This window comes from Aspergillus piperis (assembly GCF_003184755.1).
Source record: "Aspergillus piperis CBS 112811 unplaced genomic scaffold BO85scaffold_13, whole genome shotgun sequence".
NCBI classification, from domain to species: Eukaryota; Fungi; Ascomycota; class Eurotiomycetes; order Eurotiales; family Aspergillaceae; genus Aspergillus; species Aspergillus piperis.
The window spans coordinates 120,187-141,847 of record NW_020291603.1 but is presented as its reverse complement, the minus strand read 5'-3'; the positions used below and the strand labels follow the sequence as shown (position 1 = coordinate 141,847).

General features: G+C 51.1%; 7 protein-coding genes across 7 annotated transcripts; 5 read left to right on the top strand and 2 right to left on the bottom strand.

The window, feature by feature from the left end:
- The first annotated feature begins 1,199 nt into the window (after window positions 1-1,199).
- Window positions 1,200-3,510, top strand: BO85DRAFT_57156 (3-propionate hydroxylase). Its single transcript, XM_025665496.1, has 7 exons — window positions 1,200-1,426; window positions 1,505-1,746; window positions 1,804-1,914; window positions 1,971-2,115; window positions 2,167-2,321; window positions 2,380-2,519; window positions 2,575-3,510. The coding sequence occupies exons 1-7, from the start codon at window positions 1,318-1,320 to the stop codon at window positions 3,461-3,463; spliced, it is 1,791 nt and encodes a 596-aa protein (XP_025513969.1). The 5' UTR covers window positions 1,200-1,317; the 3' UTR covers window positions 3,464-3,510.
- Window positions 3,511-3,925: 415 nt separating this feature from the next.
- On the top strand, window positions 3,926-5,493 carry BO85DRAFT_423815 (DUF3500 domain-containing protein). Its single transcript, XM_025658021.1, has 2 exons — window positions 3,926-4,206; window positions 4,280-5,493. The coding sequence occupies exons 1-2, from the start codon at window positions 3,990-3,992 to the stop codon at window positions 5,368-5,370; spliced, it is 1,308 nt and encodes a 435-aa protein (XP_025513968.1). The 5' UTR covers window positions 3,926-3,989; the 3' UTR covers window positions 5,371-5,493.
- A 2,546-nt stretch (window positions 5,494-8,039) lies between these two features.
- BO85DRAFT_439756 (FAD-dependent oxidoreductase) lies at window positions 8,040-9,234 on the top strand (the record flags this gene model as incomplete). The annotated part of the gene is made up of 3 exons (XM_025658728.1): window positions 8,040-8,423; window positions 8,482-8,879; window positions 8,952-9,234. 3 exons carry the CDS (start codon window positions 8,040-8,042, stop codon window positions 9,232-9,234), a joined length of 1,065 nt encoding a protein of 354 aa, XP_025513967.1.
- Window positions 9,235-9,883: 649 nt separating this feature from the next.
- On the bottom strand, window positions 9,884-11,199 carry BO85DRAFT_450692 (DUF3425 domain-containing protein). The gene is made up of 2 exons (XM_025660438.1): window positions 10,880-11,199; window positions 9,884-10,818 (listed from the first exon to the last, which is right to left on the bottom strand). Exons 1-2 carry the CDS (start codon window positions 11,103-11,105, stop codon window positions 10,046-10,048), a joined length of 999 nt encoding a protein of 332 aa, XP_025513966.1. The 5' UTR covers window positions 11,106-11,199; the 3' UTR covers window positions 9,884-10,045.
- Window positions 11,200-11,561: 362 nt separating this feature from the next.
- BO85DRAFT_375181 (putative ABC bile acid transporter) lies at window positions 11,562-16,351 on the bottom strand (the record flags this gene model as incomplete). Its single annotated transcript, XM_025656157.1, has 3 exons — window positions 11,562-13,388; window positions 13,438-15,951; window positions 16,016-16,351. 3 exons carry the CDS (start codon window positions 16,349-16,351, stop codon window positions 11,562-11,564), a joined length of 4,677 nt encoding a protein of 1,558 aa, XP_025513965.1.
- Window positions 16,352-17,374: 1,023 nt separating this feature from the next.
- Window positions 17,375-19,912, top strand: ilv3 (dihydroxy-acid dehydratase ILV3). Its single transcript, XM_025658020.1, has 4 exons — window positions 17,375-17,626; window positions 17,706-19,111; window positions 19,188-19,506; window positions 19,599-19,912. The coding sequence occupies exons 1-4, from the start codon at window positions 17,553-17,555 to the stop codon at window positions 19,645-19,647; spliced, it is 1,848 nt and encodes a 615-aa protein (XP_025513964.1). The 5' UTR covers window positions 17,375-17,552; the 3' UTR covers window positions 19,648-19,912.
- Window positions 19,913-20,149: 237 nt separating this feature from the next.
- Window positions 20,150-21,283, top strand: BO85DRAFT_375324 (tRNA(Thr) (cytosine(32)-N(3))-methyltransferase; the record flags this gene model as incomplete). The annotated part of the gene is made up of 1 exon (XM_025656166.1): window positions 20,150-21,283. One exon carries the CDS (start codon window positions 20,150-20,152, stop codon window positions 21,281-21,283), a length of 1,134 nt encoding a protein of 377 aa, XP_025513963.1.
- Window positions 21,284-21,661: the final 378 nt, after the last annotated feature.

Genomic DNA, 21,661 nt, shown 5'->3' with positions numbered 1-21,661 from the left:
TTTCCCTTAATCCGTGGCTCAAAGGAGGAGGTGTTACCGCAGCTTGCCAGATAAAATGTCGCAATAATCCAGCTTCACCGGCAAAGAAGCTTCGCGAAAAAAAGAAAATGTTTTAAGAGGAAAACCAGTGAGCGAAGAATGATGATGTTCGGTGTTCCACCCAGACTAGACTAGGCCTATGCCGGAGAAACCAAAACGGGTCTGAGCTAATCAATTTGGGAGAGTTACTCCGGTGCAGTATCGCCGGGGTAGGAGAGGTGTATTGCCAATTGTTGGGATCTCAACAGAACAGTTGGGAATAAATTTGATAGGGTACAGCTGGTTCGATAGGTAACTGACAATTAGACCAAGATGTGCGAGAGTTCTAGAGCGTTGGCAAGCGAAAGTGCCAATCATAGCATCGGACTCGCTGGTCGATGAATCATGGGATGCGCGCGGGGTTCTCGGATGGGCGCGTGGAGGTCACGTGCCACTCTCGCCGTTGCGGTTAACCGGACTTGGACTAGCGTGTCGTTGGCCCATGTGGTTACGGTATGGTACTCTGTTGCGGTAAGTTACCCCGCAGAGTTAACAGTCTGTACGGTATCAGTTGAAATGAAGTTGGGAGCTCATCAATTCCCTATAAGGCTTTCGATATGGAATATGTTTGGAATCTCACCGTCACTGCTTCATGGTGACACAAGAAAGTGCTCGTGGGAGTACGGGGGAAGTACTGGCCCTCACGCTGACTATACTGGATGCCGCCCTGAACAGCTTCAGTCTCGTCGCATGGCTAGCGGATTCCCCACGACAAACAGCTCCAGATCCGACCGGAACCTGGGGAATGGCTGGGTATCGGTCGCCATGACCAAACACAGTGACTCCATTTGTCAGGAGTCAGACTGAATCTTCCATCAAGTGGTAGAGAAGCGGGTGGTGGGGACGCTCAAGTGGGGAAGAATGGGGTGTTACTTGGCGGACTCAAGGATGATGAAAGGCAGACGATAATGTTGTCAACAAGGCGATGTTGAAGTCCAAAGCATATCAAAATGAGAAGGATGGAAGCATGAGAGATGGAAGAGTAAGAGACGCATCCCGGCATAGAGGGCCGGATTCTCCGCAATTTTCCCACTCTGATTGGAGTGGGGGAATGCAAGGCGCGCGAGTCAGCCGCGAAGGACAACAAACAGGTCGATCTCACGTAGTGATAACTATAGCCTTTCCCACTTGCACAGTCTCGCGACGAACTAGTATAAAAAGGTGCGGCTGATCAGAATAGACGGACACCCAGTATTAGACCTATAGACAGACAGACATCTTGCAAGTGCAACAAACAGCATGTCGCCCATCAAGGAGGAAGTCCACTGCGACGACCATGTGCCCATTCTGATCGTTGGGGCCGGCCCATGTGGCTTACTCCTTGCGTATTTGCTTGCCCAACTTGGAGGTATGGGACCACTGCTCGACAATATCAGAGAGTCCCGTTCTGGATAGAATTGCTGACTGTCTTATACTTGTCTTTTAGTCCGATCGCTTCTATGTGAACGTTACCCCACCAGACTGCAGGTGCCAAAAGCACATGCACTATCGCCCAGGACACTTGAACTATGTCGGCAATACGGCCTGGATGTGAACGAGATTCGCAGCATTGGTACCAAACGCGGAGAGGCGTTCTGGGTCAATTTTATTACAAGTTTGAGTGGCAGGCAGGTCGGGAGGCTTCCGTATGAGCGCATGGATCCCGCAGTTCTCGAAAGCACACCCACGGTATGACAACTATATGAAGACCTCACAACCCGAGATACATGCTCATGCTAGAGATAGATGATTCATAACATCCCACAGCCAGAATTTGAGGAGCTGGTGGCTAAGCGGTTATCCAAGAACAATCTGGTGGAGATACGCAAGAATCATTCCTTCGTTAGACTGACTGATGTAAGATTCATGGTGGATCGTGAAACTAATCTAGAGCTGTTACTGATAGGATAAAGCGCGGTGATTATGTCTTAGCCACCATCGAAGATCGCGCAACACAACAAGAATATACTGTGAAATGCAGCCATCTTGTGGCATGCGACGGAGCAAAGAGTGCGGTCCGGAGATGTCTGGGAATAGAGAGCGAGGGCGAGGACTCTTGTATGTGGTACAGCTGACCCATTCAATACTTTGAGGCTGACCACGACTTAGATGAGACCATGATGACTATCCACATCAATGCTGACCTGCACCCTGTGGTCAAAGAGCGAGTCGGCATGTTACACTGGGTGATGGACCCAGAAGTATCCGGTTTCATTATTGGGTACGACCTGGGAGGGAACCAAGTCTTGATCTGTAATTTCGATGTGAGTCTCCTTGATTGCTTGTTTATTCAAAAAGCAGCCACAAACCAACTCTGTGTAGGCTGAAAAGCACCCAGTCAATTGTCGCAAAGTTGTTGACGCAGCTATTGGTGCAAAGATCCCATACGACGTATTGAGTTATCGACCGTGGATATTGAGTAGGAAAGTCGCCCTTGCGTACCGAGCAAACCGTGTATTGCTGTCAGTAGTATCGCATTCCAGTCTCCATTTGGTACGTGCTAACACAGTCGCTCAGAGCCGGAGATGCTGCGCATTCTTTCCCACCTACTGGGGGATTGGGACTGAACAGCGGTCTAGGGGATGTCCATAACCTCGCATACAAGCTCGCAGCAGTGCATCATGGATGGGGTGGCGACAAGCTTCTGGACAGCTATGAAGCTGATCGGCGGCCAGTTGCCTGTGATAACGCTGAGCAGAGCGTCAAGAACGGCAAACAGATATTTGGTCTCTTGAAAGCGCTCGGCACTACCGATCCTGATGTTCAAGTTGCGAGGCAGAACCTATATCGCAACATTGAAGATACACAAATGATGAAGGAGATAAACAAAGGCATTGAAGGCCAGCGTGAGCACTTTGACAACCTTGGTCTTCATGTGGGCTATGTCTACGGTAACCACAAGCGCCCAGACTGTGCCTCAACATATGAACCCGTTTGCATTCCTGGAGCCCGCTTACCGCACGCGTGGATCGAGTTATTGACCCCAGACCAGATACGGCTCCCCCCCATTGATTGTTCCTATGTATCTGAGTTTCTTCCCGAGGAGCTAAAACTGAAACAGTTCTCCACGCTAGATTTGTGTGCATTTGACGCCTTCACACTCATTGTGGACATAAGATCAGCCGATCATTGGGGAAAGATCCTCGAAGAAGTGAAACGGCAACTCCCCGGCAAGTGTCGTGGGCTAAAACTCGAGATGATGACCAGGGGGGCCAACTTTGACTTTCAGGCCGGAGGTGGCGAAAAGTGGATGGCGCTGACGAGATTAGCGGAGGGCCAGGCAATTCTAGTCCGTCCCGACCAGCACGTCTTAGCGCGCTTTGAATATCCGGGGGAATCTAGTGGGGTACTGGGGGAATTGAGGGCGCATCTGGCGTGGGATGAGGGTATAGGTGGTTCGGGGTAGATGGACCAACGGACAGACGGAGTTATGCAGAGCCGTCGGGATATCCGGGAGGGTGGGCTGATGTACGGTCTGAGAATGAGGGACAATGTGGTTTTAGATAGTAGATAGAACATTATCACTCTGCAGAGCACGTCTAGTATATCCGACGGGTATAAAATCGATGACCGTTCGCATTGATCGCCCATATAGTAGATGTGAGTAAAGAGGGAAGACCGGCAATGGCGAGGCAAAGTGTGGAGGAAAGCAGTTGCGGATAAGAAAACAGCCGCTCTCCACCACCCACGGTGGGGATTCGTGTGGAGAGAGCGTGGGGAGTGACGCCACGGGGAAAAGAATCCCAAGAAGTACGGAAAGCATATGCCGATCTCAGTCTCACTACACGTTCAGCTATAATAACTACGCGTCGCTGCCTGCTTCCTATTACCCCTCCCCCTCATTGTCTCTCTCTTTTTCTCAATCTCCCCGTTCTTTCCTCTCCCTGCAACACTGGCTCATCCGCCTTCTGCCTTGTTGCAATCCGCCCATCATGTCCCACTCCGCCGCTGAATTGCAAAAGCCTACGGGCGAGTACCGTCAATACTTGCCCGACCTGAGTCTGAAGCGCTTCCAGGTGATGCGCAATCAGGATGCTCACGAATACGCCCATGATTTCAAGACGCTGAAGAACCCTCCGTGGCTGCATGCGCTGTATATGCACTGGGTTGATCTGCTGCAGGAACCCTTCAAGGGTGTAACCACCGATGGTAGGTTCTTTTTCTCCGATACATTCACCCCGCACCGCCGCTTCGAAGGGCCAATGCTAATCAATTGCCAAAGGAAATGTTCGCCCCGGCTTGTTCACGCTCCAAGATGAAGATGTGCCCGTTGGCGACATTGTTGAATCCGTCCAGAACGTCCTGTCCCTTGCCGACGACAAGCAGCGCCAGGCGCTGTCCTACCACATTGACTCCCCCGAATGGAGGACCTGGTCAAACCCCGAATTCCTTTTGGCCCACAAGGGTCTGCGCCTCGACGAGATTGACAACAAGCTGCGCGATGCCATCATGAACGTCCTGAAGACCACCCTGTCGCCCGAGGGCTACGACAAGGCCGTCAAGGCCATGCGCATCAACCACTTCCTCGGCGAGCTGGTGGAATCTCCCAAGGTGATGAACGAGTTCTCCTACAACTTTGTCCTTTTCGGTCGTCCCTCGACCACTCGGCCATGGGGCTGGTCCTTCTATGGCCACCACCTTTGCCTCAATATCTTCCTGTACAAGAACCAGATCGTCGCCTCCCCGTGGTTCACCGGCGCCGAGCCCAACGAGATTGACGATGGCCCGTACTCGGGTACTCGTATCATGCAGATCGAAGAAGAAATCGGTCTCCGACTGATGCAATCCCTCACCCCTGACCTCCAGCGAAAGGCCCGAGTATTCGAACAGATGCACGACCCCGCCATGCCCCCAGGCCGCTGGAACCGCGATGACCAGCGCCACCTGTGCGGAGCTTACCGGGACAACCGCGTCGTCCCTAACGAGGGTATTACCGTCGAGGGATTCACCGAGGAACAGAAGAAATTCATGTACGGTATTTTCGAGCAATACCTGTTGTACCTCCCTGCTCGGGCTCGTCAGATGAAGCTGGATCAGATCCGCCAATACGAGTCGGAGACGTACTTCTGCTGGATTGGCGGATACGGCGACAGCGATCCCTTCTACTACCGTCTGCAGAGCCCCGTGGTTCTGGTCGAGTTCGACCACCACTCCGGTGTCTTCCTCAACAACGAGGAGCCCAAGAAGTTCCACATTCACACCTTGTTGCGTACGCCGAATGCCGGAGATTACGGACAGGCTTTGCGGGCTCAGATCCCCGCTGTGGAGGGACTTAATGGCAAGGAGATTGTGTGGGAGAAGTCCGCTCTGTGAACTGCCGGGCCCGTGTCAATATATGATGATGTTATGTGAATAGAGTGTTATATAGCGTACATACATATGGAATCCATGATATCCTCCAGGATGGCTATGAGGCTGTCACCATCCTGACAAACCACTTTTGATCTTTGAAATTTGAATAGTGTACCGTAAGCATAAACCTAAGCTTCTCCGACCAATCGAACTTGGACCAATGGACCAATTGGACCCATTCATCGGCATAGTTATTAAGAGAATAATAGCCGATGTCGGGGCTCAGAAAGGGACCGGATCAGCGGAGGAATGCAGATGGGTCAGGAAATAGCCCGTCTTCTTATAGGGACAGACTTATCCCACACGGTCCTCATTCGTCCTATCTGTTTCTTCGCTCTTTACATTTTATAAGACAGGGCATGAGGTAATGGCCTCTATCTAGGATATCTGCTGTTGTCCATACACGGATTGCGATCATGCAGAGGAGTCCTATAGATATGTCGCCATGATTTTTCTGTGAATCTATTCGAATCGTTGAGTGAGTAAACTTTTGTGAATTCGGAGAAGACAGTGCTAGTCCGTAAGTAGTTGACTGTGTATAATGTGGATGTGTATAGTATCAACTAATAGTTAGCGTGGTGGCTATTTATTTTGTCCTGTGGGTCCTTGGCAAATCCGGTAGTATGGATTATGACATTTCACTTCCATCTTCAATTTCATGCTAGTTTAGTGCTAGTATAACGAACTTGTCATACTAGTATGGGTACCACTATATGAGCGGGCATATTTGTTGATTTTGGTGGTAGATTGATCCAGTTGCTGAGGAGGTTATGTGATGGTTTTTGAGCTGTTTGTTGTCTCTTGCTAGGCATAGCCACAGTCTATTGCGACTCTACTGCAGAGTATATTCGTCTTGTCTTGTCTGCAGTGCCGTACAGATCAGAGTATACCGATTTCAGCTCGCTTGACTACATGCTATTTGTGAGACCTTTGTCCCGGAGATGACATCTCCCGGATCTAAGGATAAAACCAATAATATCCTGCATTATAATGCACAAGTTGCAAGGATGTCCAGTAACGTGACCAACAACAACTCCCGAAAGCGACATCTTGCTTTATCATGCCCGCTAAACCGTGAAGCCTTCTCAAACTGGATCCTCCCAGCGCAATGCAGACAAGCGAGCAAGCAAGCAGGCAGACAGGCAAAGCACTCTCGGCTCCGAATTGGGCCATCCACCTACTGACCCTGCTGCTTCAGTGGCCTGTCACTCGTTTCCATGTCTGGCTGCCTCGTCAATCCTGGGCAATTCCACTTAACCTTCAGAAACCGATTTGCTTTCCTGGAAGAGTGCTCCACTGACTTACCCCCCTCAGTTTTGGCCTTCCAAAAACGGTACTCATAAACAGTTAGCTTCATTTTCAGCATCCACAGCTCGATGTACCCTGTACGCAAGTATCCCGACATAGGTTGGGACCTTCATGATGTCGCTGCGGTTCGGGCTTCCTAAACTCAATCGGGGTGGCACACTCGGTGACGCCGATGACCTCAAAGACTTTCCAATCATCAGCTGGACTACGACAGGGATGAGGTGGCTGAGTGTTGAGCGGACGCGTGTATCCTGCACTGTCTGACCGATCCACTTTGTTTATACGTATACGAGGGAGTTTTCATTGTTCCTGTGAGAATTCAAGCCCCGCAGCTTGCGAGTGGACGAGACAAGGCAATCACGCTGCAAACAAGATTGCTATGCCCAGCTGAAGTCCCACTCCCCATCGGGATGAACATACACCATTGAAACTTATGCATCAGGCCATGTCTTCGACAGTGATTGTCATTCTTCTTGCGCAGTAGTCATTCCAAAGTGATTAAGCTGCACAATGATCGGGCGCGGCTTGTTCCTTGCCAACTTCTATTGCGATAAATGAAGGCTTTCGCATAGTATCATCCTGTCAACCTCGTGGACCGGATTGTTTACCCGGCGGCCGGATTTGAATACCGATTCGATGACATGACACGTCGACATCTATCCCCAAATGGTCTTCCGCGGATCAGTTTGCGAATATAGTATTTGCGTGTCGGAAAGGGCCGCCCCATCCAGCCGTGTCGGGCATGGCGCCATCCACCCAGGACCTATGAGGGCTGCAGATGAGGCTTGGAGCTGACGAGTCCTCGACGGATTGACTGCACTGGAGAAAGTAAAGATAACCGGGGAGGAGGAGCATCAGTAAGGCAGCGCCAAATAAGAAGGAGAGATCGGGTTCTTACCAGCAGCGGCTCGACCCGCTAGTCGGCTCCAACCGCCTGGCGGATCTGGCTTCTGGGCGCTTCGATCCGAAAAGACCCCCATCCCACTACACTTTTTCCTCGCTACTGGCTCATGATCGCTCTCATGGCCTCAAAAGCGGTCCGGACTATATCCCTGGAGGGTCATGAAATCGTATCGTGTTGGGAGGCTAGCAAGAATATAATTTGAAGGCCTCCGATGTCGCCGCCGTGGTATAAACTCGGCATCCCTTTCTATGGGCTCTTGCATTATTTGCCTCCCATACTACTGTTCCATTCTTCTTTCCTTCTTGAACCGTTCCTCCTTCCTTCCTGAACCGTTCTTCCCTTTCCCCTAAACATCCTTTAAATCCCCTGCTAACCCCACTTTTAATGGGTAGCGGGATACAGAATCTTTCTAGAAAAGATGGGCGAACTTCAGCACTATCCGGCCGATACACCCAACGTGCCCTTCGCACAACGCCCGATCATCATTCTGGGTGCGGGCATTATTGGCTGTGCCGCAGCGCGACAGCTTCTACAGGATGGCTTTCCAGTCATCTTGGTCGCGGAGTATCTACCTGGTGATCAAGATTTCCGCTATGCATCCGCATGGGCTGGGGCGGCATGGCATCCAGCGGGCGGAATTTGTTCGGAATGGCGATATCTTCAAGCCATCAGTCATCGCCACCTGCTGAAAATGGCACAAGAAGAACCCGAATCTGGAGTCAGTATTGTCGATGCCCTGGAGTATGTCGAACGACCCCCCGCTGAAAATTCGTCGGCATGGGGAAGGACTCTGGCTGCCAAGGTAAGACAGCCCGCATAAGCAGTGATAGACACAGCTCGGGAGTTAACACAAGACCTAGTGGCGTGACTTGCAACCGGGTGAATATCCATCAGAATTCAGCTGTGGATGGTCGTACGAGACTCTCGTCACCGACCCCACCATCCACATGCCGTATCTGGGCAAGAAGATCACTGCTCTGGGCGGCCAGTTCATTCGCAAGCGGGTAGAGTCTCTAGAAGACCTCTATCACATGTTCCCCGAGTCAAGTATATTCATCAACGCCAGCGGAATCGGAAGTCAGACCCTCAAGGATGTCCAAGATGACCAGTGCTTCCCGGAACGGGGGCAGAACGTGTTCTACAAGACGGAAAACTGTCGCACAATGTACTTCCGGAACGGCCAAGAATACACCTACGTGATCCCTCGACCCATGTCACATGGTGTCATTTTGGGAGGCGTCAAACAAGCTGACAACCTGTAAGGCCTGATCAGGAGCACCTAAGCAGTAGGCTACACCTTTGGGGACAACGAATACTAACTCTATAACAGATCCTCCGAACCAGACATGGAAATCGCCCGAGATGAGATCGCACGCGCACACCGTCTTGCACCCGAAGTCGTTCCCGAGAACCCACCCGAAGACACCCTCAGCTACATCGTCGGCATCCGGCCCTCGAGGAAGGGTGGCTTCCGCTTAGACTCAGAGCAGCACGAAAACCGGTACATCCTCTCAGCCTATGGATTTGGCGGAGGCGGCTATGCCTTCTCGTACGGAGTCGCCGATGCACTGTGCAAGATGGTGGAAAAGGTGGAGCGAGAGAATGTGATCTGATCTGATCCTTGTGATCGAGGGTGCTGATACCTTTATGGGAAGAATGCTGGCCATTCAGCCCCGTGGATGTGACGTTGACGTTGACGTTTAGTAGAATCATTAATTAGCATTGGGCAGTGTCATCGCAGCACCCTCAACACTATTATTAATACAATTCATTAGAGTACTTACAACGTAAAGCGAAGAGTTGACAATTACATGCAGAAAGCTAGCTAGACCAGTAATCAACCATCCATAGCACCAACAACCCCCATATATGCCTCAGGCAACAATACACACATATACCTCGTACCCGTACCGAAATAACAAACCCTGACAAAACACCCCTCCTTCAACGCTGACAAATGTACCGCCTTGCCAAGCAGATCAGTCAATCTGGGTCTTCTTATTGGACAATGATTCTCCACGATCCAGGGAATCAGTAATTAAGCGTGTCAGCAGGGTGCATTAGCGTCTGCCTTGCGCCTTGGTTCTCCGGACGGTGGAGATCGTATCTCCGGAGGGGAGGGATGGCATAGGAGTTGGTGGTGTAGAGAGTGATGATGTAAGTATGCGTTGTTGTTGTTGTTAGATTGAGTGCTTATGTTCATGTTTATGCCTATTCTTATTATATGTATGTGTCTGTATACGTATGTATTATATACTATATGTTGTGCTACATCAGTTGCTATAGTATGGGGGGTAGAAAAGTTAAGGATCATCACTGCACTCATGCATATATACTCACTCACAGTTTGGACAGTATGGGAAAAGGAAGGGAAGATCATAACCCATTAGATATATTCAATCTACTTACTCATCACATCATCACCTACAAATACCTAATAATCATCTTCTCCCCCCTCTTCTGCCTCCACCGATTCGTACTCTTCAACAACTCAGGACACCCCCTCAACACCCACGGCCACTTTCTCAAAAACTGCTCCGTGACCTCCCAATTCGCCGGATCCGACGGCTCCCCCCACACCAACAAACTACACGTATCGGACGCATTATCCCAGAACCCCATAACATCATGACAAAGCTCATCATCATCGAACCGATCAATCATGAGGCACAAATTATCCCGGAGGCGCGGCAACGGGAAGAAATCCAACCACGGGTGATGCGGCACCTGCATTTGGATCTTCGTCGGACGGAGACTCACAGGTAGTCGCTTTTCCTGGATTGCCTCGGGCGGGAGGGTGTTGAAGAGGGAGAGGGCGTCGTCGTCGTCACACCACGTGGTGGAATTGCCGAAGCCGAGGACTGTCATGTTGGTCATGAAGGCGCGGAAGACGTTTAGTTTGCTGAGCGTCAGGAGGTGGTCCGCGGATGGGGAGCCGCGGAAGTAGCTCTCGTAGGCGACCCGTGCGAAGTGTTCGAATATTCGCCGGATGTTTTCCGGTTTGGAGACTTCGCTGGTTAGGGTGCGGCGGGTGATGAGGGTTTGGGAGGAGGGGGAGGAGGATGTTGATGATGATGGTGGGCTGGTTTGCTCATGCTTGGTGTTGGGGCCTAGTGCTGGTGGTGGGTATGAGGAAGATGACCGTGTGACCAGGGCATTGTTGATGTTGCTGTTGCGTTCGGCTTGTTTTCGCTTCCCTGTGGTTATCGGGATTAGTTTGGATTGATCGTGGATGAGTATGTGGTGGAGGTATCTCACGGTATGCTCGCTGGTTCAGCCGGTTCTGTCGTCGTCGACGTTCCTGGCGGTCGCAGAGACCAGCCCAGTCATCTTCAGGGTCCACTTGAGCGGCGGCGGTAGAAGCAGCAGCAGCAGCAGCAGCAGCGGGGGTCACCACGGGGAGTGGCGGTGATGAGGAAGACCGCGTGGCTTTCTCCGTGCTGTTGTCTTGACTAGTCGGCGACCGTAGCAAGTCCGATCCCATGTGAGTGTGTATGAATTGAATGGGTTCCTGTACTGGGAGGCGAGAGATGATGATAGTGACGATGGGGGGGAGATGATCGGAGAGAGAATGCCGCTATAACGGAGTAGGAAAGGCAAGTCGAAATCCCATGAAAAGAGCAGGTCCGCCGGTGCTTTTAAAGTCCAGCGCTGCGACAGTTTCCAATGTGTTTCGAGGACGCTAACCGGATGGGTAGTAGTGGTTGCTCTTCATACATGCGGTATGGTTCGGTAAATACTAATGATACGTTACGCGTTAGGAGAACATCTTCTATAAGTTAACGAGTAGTACATTCATTCTGTGTCGATAAATAACCTGATTAGAAAGTTGTTGTGAAAGAGGTATCTTCAGCAGGAAAAGAAAGATACCCCATACTGTACATATCGATTAGAATACAAACCAGCCACCCAAACGCTAATTATGCTGAACAAAACCAAACTAAGAGCTTCGAGACCTTGTCTCTTCTCTTTTGATGACTCGCTCCAGATGTGCTCGCTCTCCACTGTGCTCTACCAGATTTCGAAACACACCTCCTTCAATGTCGAGTAACTCCTGCGGTGTGCCAAACTCCACGGCCTTTCCGGCGTCCATCACGAGGATTCGATCAAAATCCGCAACTGTGCTGAGGCGGTGCGCAATGACAAGGAGCGAGGTAGCATTGCGTCCAAACTCTTCCCGAATGGACCGCTGAATCAGAGTTTCGGTCTCCATATCCACTGCGGAGGTGGCCTCATCGAGGATCATGATCTTCGGTTGGGAGACTATGGCCCGCGCTAGGCAAAGTAGTTGCCGTTGGCCTTGGGAGAGATTGAGTCCTCCCTGAGAGACGACTGATGACAGCGACGCGAAAAAGTTGCTTGTTTTCAGCGGCTCCGTACTCGAGTTTGCGGATGACGGCAATGTACCGCTGTCGCTCAGTGGCTCGCTACTCGAATGCGACGCCAGGGTCAGTGTATCCTCAAACGAAACCAGATGTACGCGTTCTAGAGCGTTGTAAAGTTCCACATCACTATACTCGTTGAATGGATCCAGATTAGACCGCAGCGTTCCCGAAAAGAGCACTGGGTCTTGTGGAATGATGGCAAGACGACTGCGTAAAGCTTCAAGCTTGATTTGCGAGATATCCAGCCCATCAATTAGAATGCGCCCTTGTCGGGCCTCGAGGAAGCGGAACAGTGCCAGGGTTAGCGATGACTTTCCAGCCCCGGTACGTCCAACAACGCCCACTCGCTGATTGTTCTCCATAGTAAAACTAAGCCCGTCAATCACAGGAGGCAGGTCGGGGGCGTACCCCACAACCAGATCCTCAACTTCGACCTTTCCACGCGTGGGCCATGCCGCTGGCGGGTTATGCCCCCCTTGCTCCTCCAGCTCAATGTTGCAGTACTCCAACACCCGCTCAGTAGCGTTCATGTCTGTTTCCACATTTGCATAGAAGCGCAGACCCATCGACACGGCATAATTGTATTGTAGCGCAAATGTCATGGCGAAACCTGCCAGTGCCGGAGAAATGCTGGGAACGTACACTACCAGAGCTGCTGTCATCCCGGCCAGCACGGCTCCCGCAATACTCATCCGAAATGATAGCCATCGGTCTAAAAGCCAGAGATACCACGCCGCCTGAGCATGACGATCGATGCGATCGTACATATCTTTCAAATAGATATCTGCTTTGTTGAAAGCTCGAATCGTGGTCAGACCGGAAAGACTGGACCCAAATCGTTCCAGGACAGGACTTTTAGCGGTACTTTCGAGTCGTTTGATTTGACGCATTCCCGTGAGGTAGATCTTGGAGAGTCGAAAGCATAAGATCAGGAGGATACAGGCAAGCACCAACAATATCGGGGATACCAATACTCCTGCTGCTAGTATACTAGTCAGCTCCAGAGCCTTGAACACGAAGTGTCCAATATCATAGCCGAGCCTCCAGTCAAGAATGTACATGTCAGATGTGAATCGATTGAGTATCCGGCCAAGGGGCACCGTATCTAGCCACCGCAGCGGTGAGCGCAATACAGCTGCTAATAGGTCATCAAAGAGTCGCTGGGAAGACTCCAGAGACGCAAGGGCAAGGGCCAAAGTCCTCAAAGTTCCAATGATACATGCAGCTACGGAAAAGCATACATATATGCTAAGATAGAACATGGAGTCCTTGTCGACAAAACGTCTGTTGACATCTATTGTTCGAGATTGGATGGCAGCACTCGAATGGGCCGGTTGGGATGAGGATGTGGACGAATCTGTCCAAACGCTTATCCACCAGGACTAAGAACGGTCAATTGTGGTCCATGACTGGAAGGATATGAGCACTTACTCTCCCGACTAAAAGCGTCATAAATGCGACATAAGCCAAAAACGTTATCGTCCACCAGCGTAGGCATTTCCCCTTGGTAATATATGTTGTGTACACTTGCAGAGACACGGCTCCTTTCTCGCGCCTCTCGTCTTCCGTGAACTTCCTTGGAGGCTCGGCGACACTTGTTGCTACTGAGAAGCCTGACTCGGTAGATACGCGCTTCATCGGTGTTATCGGCGTCACAGGTTCGTCGTCTACTACATCAGCATTGCGGTCATTTGATGACTTGGCAGATTCGCCCAACAAATCTATCAAATTCTGAGTGGCTGCCAATTCATCTACTGTCCCAGCATGAATCGTAAGCCCGTCCGACAGGATAACACAGTAGTCAGTCCGAGACAGGCACAAGCCAAGATGATGCGTGACCAGGATCCTGGTCCTGCCATGGCCTAACTTGCCGATAAGGGCATGCTCATACACGTGGCGCCCAGTCTCAGCGTCAAGTGCACTGAATATATCATCCATAACTAGGATTCCGGCACGGGAGTACAGAGCACGCGCAAATGAAATGCGCCAGCGCTGGCCACCACTCAAATTAATTCCGTTTGCACCAATATCCGTCCGATCGGCATCTGGAAACATCGCGATGTCTTTTTTCAAGCCTGCGGCATAAATGACTTTGCGGTAACGATAGCGATCGTACGGAAGGCCGAATAGGATATTGTCCTTGATAGTGGCGTTCTCCAACCAGGGGTTCTGAGCAACATATGCGATGGCTGAGTCAATGATCCAGTTATGGCGAGTGGCTCGCTGATCATATGTCCTGTTTATGGAAGGAGCATGGGGTACTGCCACGGTCCCAGATAAGACATCGCACTCCCCTAAGATTGAAGCTAAAAGTAGGCTTTTCCCAGAGCCAGTCTTTCCAGATATTACACTGAGGCCCTTGGGAGGGAATTGCAGGGTGAGGTCTCGGAGCAGAAAGCGCTGGTCGAATTCCGCCCCTTCTTCGCCAGGCCAGGCGATGGTCGCATTGTGGAAGGAAATTTTGTCGACAGCAGAGGTATGGGGGGACTTTTCGGATGAGCCCAGATATCGTTCGATGCGATCCGCGCTAATTTTGGCCTCCATTCCCTTCGAAAGTAAATCAGGCAAGCTTGCCATGGCTGATTCTAGGGAGCCGAATATGGAAAGAGTCGTAAACGCAACGGAAGCAGAAAGCTCACCACGAGTCAGAGTATACACTGTCAATGAGACGGCAGACAGCATTAGAGGTCCCATGATCCACACAGACACCATGCCAATAGTATATAGTGAGGCCTGCCAGAGGAGGCCTAATTCAACGCGGCGCTTCTCGCTAATGCGATCCTGCCATTGCTGCTCCAATGCTGCAAATTTGATTTGCCGGATCCCATGAAGAACCTCTCCTACAGCTCCCATGCGTTTATCGCTTGCCTTCATGTATTCTTCTTGTGCCATGGAGTAGTTCTTCGTCAAATAGGCGTTCATAGGAGCCACAAGAAGAGCAGTTGCGACGCCGGCCAATAAACTCGGCCATCCTATGAGGTGGACTAAGAAGACACCTCCTATAAACAGTCGGATGACAGATGATGGAATCAAGTAGTTGAACATGACGAAATCTGCAATGCGTTTGGAGTCCACCGAGGCAAGATTGATAGGGCTTTGGCTGACAACATCCTGTTGCGGTTCGTCTGCATCGTGGTCACCCCCTTCCTTTTCGTCTAACGATACAAGCTGCTTGACATCCTTACACCTCATTGACTTGGCGAACACGAGCGCTGAAAGACCTTCGTAAATAGGGATCCAAAGCTTTGCATATATGATCCACCAAAGCCACGATTCGATGCTGGACGAGATGATGAGAACGGTTCCCAGCCCGAACACCCAGGCCCATGCCTCATCAACATCCTTTGGGTTCTTGTCAGGATTGAAATAGCGATTCTCGAGCGATTTCAATATACCGTACATCGCTGCTTGCGGACCGAAACTTAACACACAGATAATCATGCTAAGCGATGACTGAAGGATGAGTGACCTTTGGTGTGCCACCACGAGGGACCGCCAGAGTGCTCGCGAACCACGCGTACGATCAAGATGTGCATGAAGAGTTTCCGAGCGTGTATCAAACCCCATCTTGGGGAGATCATCGATCTCCAGACCTTCATTGGCGACCGCATGGTCCAAGAGATCGTTGACCCAGCTGAATGTGAACCGTTCCATAGCACTCACAGTACGCTCTCGGTCGACAATTTGGCCATCATGGTACACGTTCGGGCGGCGGGGAAGTAGAAGACAGAGTGTAGCCCTAAATAAGGATATTCCAAATTGACTTATCGCTAACCCCACCGACACGGCATCTAGGCGATACCCAGTATTCCAGAACAAGCCAATCTCTAAGCAGGGAATTATGGCGGCGAGTAAGCTAGCCCCGAAACCATATACTCCTAGCATGTACCGCTTGGTAGGTGCCGGTTCAATGAAGAAACCAATCGTTTGTACAGATAGAACTCCCTATATTCGGGTTTTCCGTTAGAGTTGGTTAGAGTCAGAACAAACATTTAGCTGTCGGACTCACCCAGCTCCCCATCTGCAGGCAGAAGGGAACAATCAAGACATGTTGGCCCTTTGTTATGGACAGGATGGCCTGTGCCAGCGATATCCCAAGCCCAGTGACTGAAAGAATGGCTATTCCTAGTCTCTTCCAAAGATCTGAAAAACCTTTCAACGCCTCATCACTGGCCTCTCCGTCCTTATCCTCATAGCCAGGTCTGTCGAAAGGATGTGCTCCGGGCAATTGAATCGGGGGTCTTTCTTTAACATGCAAAAATCGCCGGATTATTCCGAGTAGTGCGGGAACAGTACAGCTTGAAATGAGTAGAATGCCTAGAGCGCCTATAGCAATAGACGCCATGTCCTGGTTTGATGCCATCCTACACGGAGGCAGAACCACATCCGTTGCTGTAGGCTGGAGGGCTGTTAGTGTCGAGATTGGTTGTAAATGTTAGAGATCTAATTCAACAGTAATTTTGAGAGGTGTTTTGCTCCCACGCGTAGCTGTAGAGCCTGCATTCCACCTGCATTCTTATTGCGTGCCTTGCATCAAGGGGGAGCGGCCACGATCGCGTACCAACACCACGGGTGAATAAAGACACAGAAAGGCTGCCCCTACTTATAGTAAGCCCAAAAATTGTATTCTCCACAGGCTGGTGTGGCATTATTGCGGCAACGATACGGATTTAATTGCAATAGTCAGTAGTATACCGGTGTACAGTGTAACAGTCCACCCATCCATCTGACCACAGTGAGGATGGGTCCGTCATTCTCTGACCGATATCGCATGATTGTCAAAAGCTTTGGTGTGACCTTTGGGTAGACAAAAAGCGTAAACGCAAAGACGGGAATACTTGATAAAGGCCGGTGTGTTAAAGGTGAAGCACTAACAATAAGCTTTGTATAGAGGAACCACCCAATTCGGTAAGGTGCACGAGGTACTTGGCGGAGTCGCCGCATTGGCTTACAAGATGGCATGAGGTTCTGCCGCTATTATGAGCGGTCAACAAGGCGGTAAATATTTATACAGATGCAGACTCATTGTTCCGGGGACTGTTGAAAACTATATCCGTCTATATCCGTCTATTTCCGCAATTTTCTCAGCGAGGTCGACGGGGTTCTGCCGCTTTTAGCGGTCAGAGAAGCGGTAATAATGAGCAATAAACTATGGCACCCGGGGCAAACAGTAGTGCAGCTTCGGGATCGGCAAAACCAGAAAGCGACCGCGCTAGTCCAGCTTAGGGTAGCTCTCTGGAGGTCAGCAAGTCACGGGGAGAACCCGCTATTATTCAGCGGGGCCGAGATGCTGATTTGCTGACAATCCATGGCCGTACATTGGGCGGCGCGGAGTCGCTGTCCAACTCCGGCCCCGACTTCGCTGCGGAGGACCCCGGCCCATTTTTGCTACTTGGAGTCACTTTCCTCGGTCGGCTCTACTTAATCTCTTCCTCTTGTTGTGGTCAAGGGTCTTGAAGGTCTCTGTGTCTGTTTGAACGCATTCACCCCGCTGCTGCACCCTTCCCTGTTACACTGTCCCGCGATCCACGCGCACCAGGACGGCAATGCTTCTTTCCCAAACCCGTGGGCGTATGCCCTCCGCTCTCCGGAGCATCGCCAAGCGCTCTTTGCTGAACAGGTATGGATAACGGCCTAGACATGACTTGTGTCCTCCAATTGCTTCAGAATACCGGCTGATATTAGTTCCATTCACTCAGTCGCCCTCTGTCCACCACTCTGCCGAAGCAACAGAACGGTAACGATGACGAGTATACTGGCCTCAACAAGGTCTCCCGCCACATCACCCAGCCCATCTCCCAGGGTGCTTCCCAGGCCATGCTGTACGCCGCTGGCCTCACTGAGGCGGACATGAACAAGGCTCAAGTCGGTATTTCGTCTGTCTGGTACAATGGCAACCCCTGCAACATGCATCTGCTCGATCTCAACAACCGTGTCCGCGAGGGTGTCCAGAAGGCTGGTTTGGTCGGATTCCAGTTCAACACTGTCGGTGTTAGTGATGCTATCAGTATGGGTACCAAGGGAATGCGCTTCTCTCTCCAGAGTCGTGATCTGATCGCCGATTCTATTGAGACCGTTATGGGTGGTCAATGGTATGACGCTAACATCAGCATTCCCGGCTGTGACAAGAACATGCCTGGTGTGTTGATGGCAATGGGACGTGTGAACCGCCCCAGTTTGATGGTCTACGGTGGTACCATCAAGCCTGGTTGCGCCTCCATGCAGGGTAACGCCGACATTGATATCGTCTCCGCCTTCCAGGCCTATGGTCAGTTCATCAGCAAGGAAATCACCGAGCCCCAGAGATTTGACATTATCCGCAACGCCTGCCCTGGAGGTGGTGCCTGCGGTGGTATGTACACTGCCAACACCATGGCTACTGCTATCGAAGTCATGGGCATGACCCTTCCTGGATCCTCTTCCAACCCCGCCGAGTCTGACGCTAAGTACCTTGAATGTCTTGCGGCTGGTGAGGCCATTAAGACTCTGCTCAAGGAAGACATTCGTCCTTCGGATATCCTGACTCGCCAGGCTTTCGAGAACGCCATGGTTTTGGTCAACATCACTGGTGGCTCCACCAACGCCGTTCTTCACTTGATTGCCATTGCGGACTCTGTTGGTATCAAGCTGGATATTGAGGACTTCCAGTCCGTCTCCGATCGCATTCCTTTCTTGGCGGACCTCAAGCCTTCCGGCAAGTACGTCATGGCTGACCTGCACAAGATTGGTGGTACTCCCTCTCTGCTCAAGTTCTTGCTGAAGGAAGGTCTCATCGATGGCTCTGGCATGACTGTCACCGGTCAGACCCTGGCTAAGAACTTGGAGAATGTGCCGGACTTCCCTGAGGATCAGAAGATCATCCGTCCCCTGTCCAACCCCATCAAGGAGACTGGCCACATCCAGATCTTGAGGGGTTCTTTGGCCCCTGGTGGCAGTGTCGGCAAGATCACTGGTAAGGAAGGAACCGTCTTCACTGGAAAGGCTCGCGTCTTTGATGATGAGGATGATTTCATTGCTGCTCTCGAGCGCAACGAGATCAAGAAGGAGGAGAAGACCGTCGTTGTCATCCGCTACACTGGTCCTAAGGGAGGACCTGGCATGCCCGGTAAGTCGCTACAGCAAAATGTTCTCCTTTCCACTGCGTACGTGTACCAGTAACGCTAACGAATTGCGACGAGTAGAAATGCTGAAGCCCTCTTCTGCCCTGATGGGTGCCGGCCTCGGACAGTCCTGCGCCCTGATCACCGATGGCCGTTTCTCCGGTGGTTCTCACGGTTTCTTGATCGGACACATTGTTCCTGAAGCCGCCGTCGGTGGCCCCATTGGCCTGGTCAAGGATGGTGATGTTATCACTATTGACGCCGTGAAGCGTGTTCTGGATCTTGATGTTGAGGAGACCGTCCTCGCGCAAAGAAGAAAGGAGTGGGAAGCCGACAAGGCTGCTGGCAAGCTCCCTCCCACCGGCCTGACCCTCAGAGGTACTCTTGGCAAGTACGCTAGGTACGTATCACACTTTTAACTGGCATCGCTTATATTTTTATGATGCATCTCTATGGCTCATGTCTGGACGCGATGCTAACGTTACCCAATAGAACCGTCAAGGATGCCAGCCACGGCTGTATCACCGACTCTCTCGAGTAATCGGGATGGCATATATGATTATATGTTCTTCTTTGCGTCCGTATATTCTTCGAAAGTAACTTGTGTCTTATATCAATCTCTTTTTTTCTTTTCAGCTACTCTATCTGGGATGATTTTGGGTCGTTTTGAGTCTGGGACCGCACGTGGCTACTGTTTTGTATAGGCGAATTGAAACGAACCAAAAGTGCTGCTTGTTATGACCTCACTATATGGTCTCGTGTATTTACAGAAGATCAAATACAGCAAATAATATTGTTAAGAAATCATCTATTCTACCTGGGAAGCGAGGTTATTTACTCCGCACCCCATATCCGTTCCACGGATCGTATCTGGATGCACGTGGGCCGTACATCACATGACTGTCGCTTAGTGTTTGCAAAGTTTGTAAATTTTTCTTATCGGCTTCTACTTTCTATCGAGGGGCGTCTCGTTCCTACTTGGCTCAAGCCTTACTTCGTCGGACTCGCATCTTTCCAGGCCCCAGCCGGAGTATATCTTAATCATGGCCCCTGCTCCGATCGCGTCTTCGAGCGATGATATCGCGACTGTTCTCCAACTAGTTACGCCTCCCCAGATTGCCCCGCACCGCTCCCACGACCCCTCCAACAATCAAAAGCGGAGTGATCCCTTCCAGTTCGGCTCCCGGTACCTGGAAGAGGGAGACGATGTCTTCGAGTTCAACGCCTGGGACCATGTCGAGCCCGACGACGAGTTCAAAGCCTTCGCAGAAGTCCAATATTCGAAGCAGCGCGAAACCCCGGTTTCGGATTTCGACAGAAACCGTTTCAATGCCGACCCTGCCAAGTGGTGGAACCTTTTCTACAAGAACAACACAGCCAACTTCTTCAAGAACCGAAAATGGCTCCGCCAGGAGTTCCCTGTCCTTGCGGATGTGACTCAGCCTACAGCAGGAAAGAAGGTGGTGCTGGAGGTCGGTGCAGGTGCCGGAAATACTGCCTTCCCATTGTTGGAAAACAACGAGAACGAGGAGCTCATGGTCCATGCTTGTGATTTCTCCAAGACCGCTGTCAAGGTCATGCGCGAGAGCCCACACTACAACACTAAGCATATGACAGCTGATGTGTGGGATGTCACGGCGGAGCCCGATGACAACAGCAATGGACTTCCTCCTGGCCTTACTGAGGAGTCGGTCGATGTCGTCGTTCTCATCTTTATCTTTTCTGCTTTGGCCCCAGAGCAGTGGAACCAGGCTATTCGTAATGTGTACCGCGTCTTGAAACCCGGCGGACATGTTCTGTTCCGCGATTACGGACGGGGCGACTTGGCACAGGTTCGCTTCAAGAAGAACCGATACATGGGCGAGAACTTCTACGTTCGTGGTGATGGAACACGGGTGTACTTCTTTGATCGCGATGAGCTTGAGAAGATGTGGGGCCAATGGACTCCGGAGAAGGGCTTGCCCACGGCACTTGCGACAGGAGAGGAAACCGAGGTCAAGGATGATCAGAGCCCTACTGATACCAAGGGTGCCTTTAACATTGAGAAGCTAGGTGTCGATTACCGGTTGATCGTTAACCGTCAGCGCAAGCTGAAGATGTACCGCTGCTGGATTCAGGGCCATTTCCTCAAGCGCGATACCACTGCCGCCATCGATGCTTCGAGTAACGAATCGTGATATCCTGTGATTCTTCCGCAAAAGCTTAGCCATGGCTCTGGGGCGTGGTGGAAATTGCAGGATGATCACTCATAGTGGCGTCGGCATGAACAAGCTACTGTTGTCTAGACTACATGCAAACAGCCAGCTTCTTTCCATGTCACACATCTGTTACATGAGGATTCGGAGACTTCCTTTCGTTCGGAAGATGCTTTAAATCCATCCGACGCTCGAACGAACTCTCGGAAATCACATGGAACGGAGGCTTAGGGCAGTTGGTCACGCGCACAACCAGTTCGTTGCGGCATCTAGTTGATATTTCAATCGACTTTTCGTGAAAGATATGACTGTCATTCGGCGCCAGTGCTCACGTTCTCAATGAAGGCAAAAGTGAGTTTC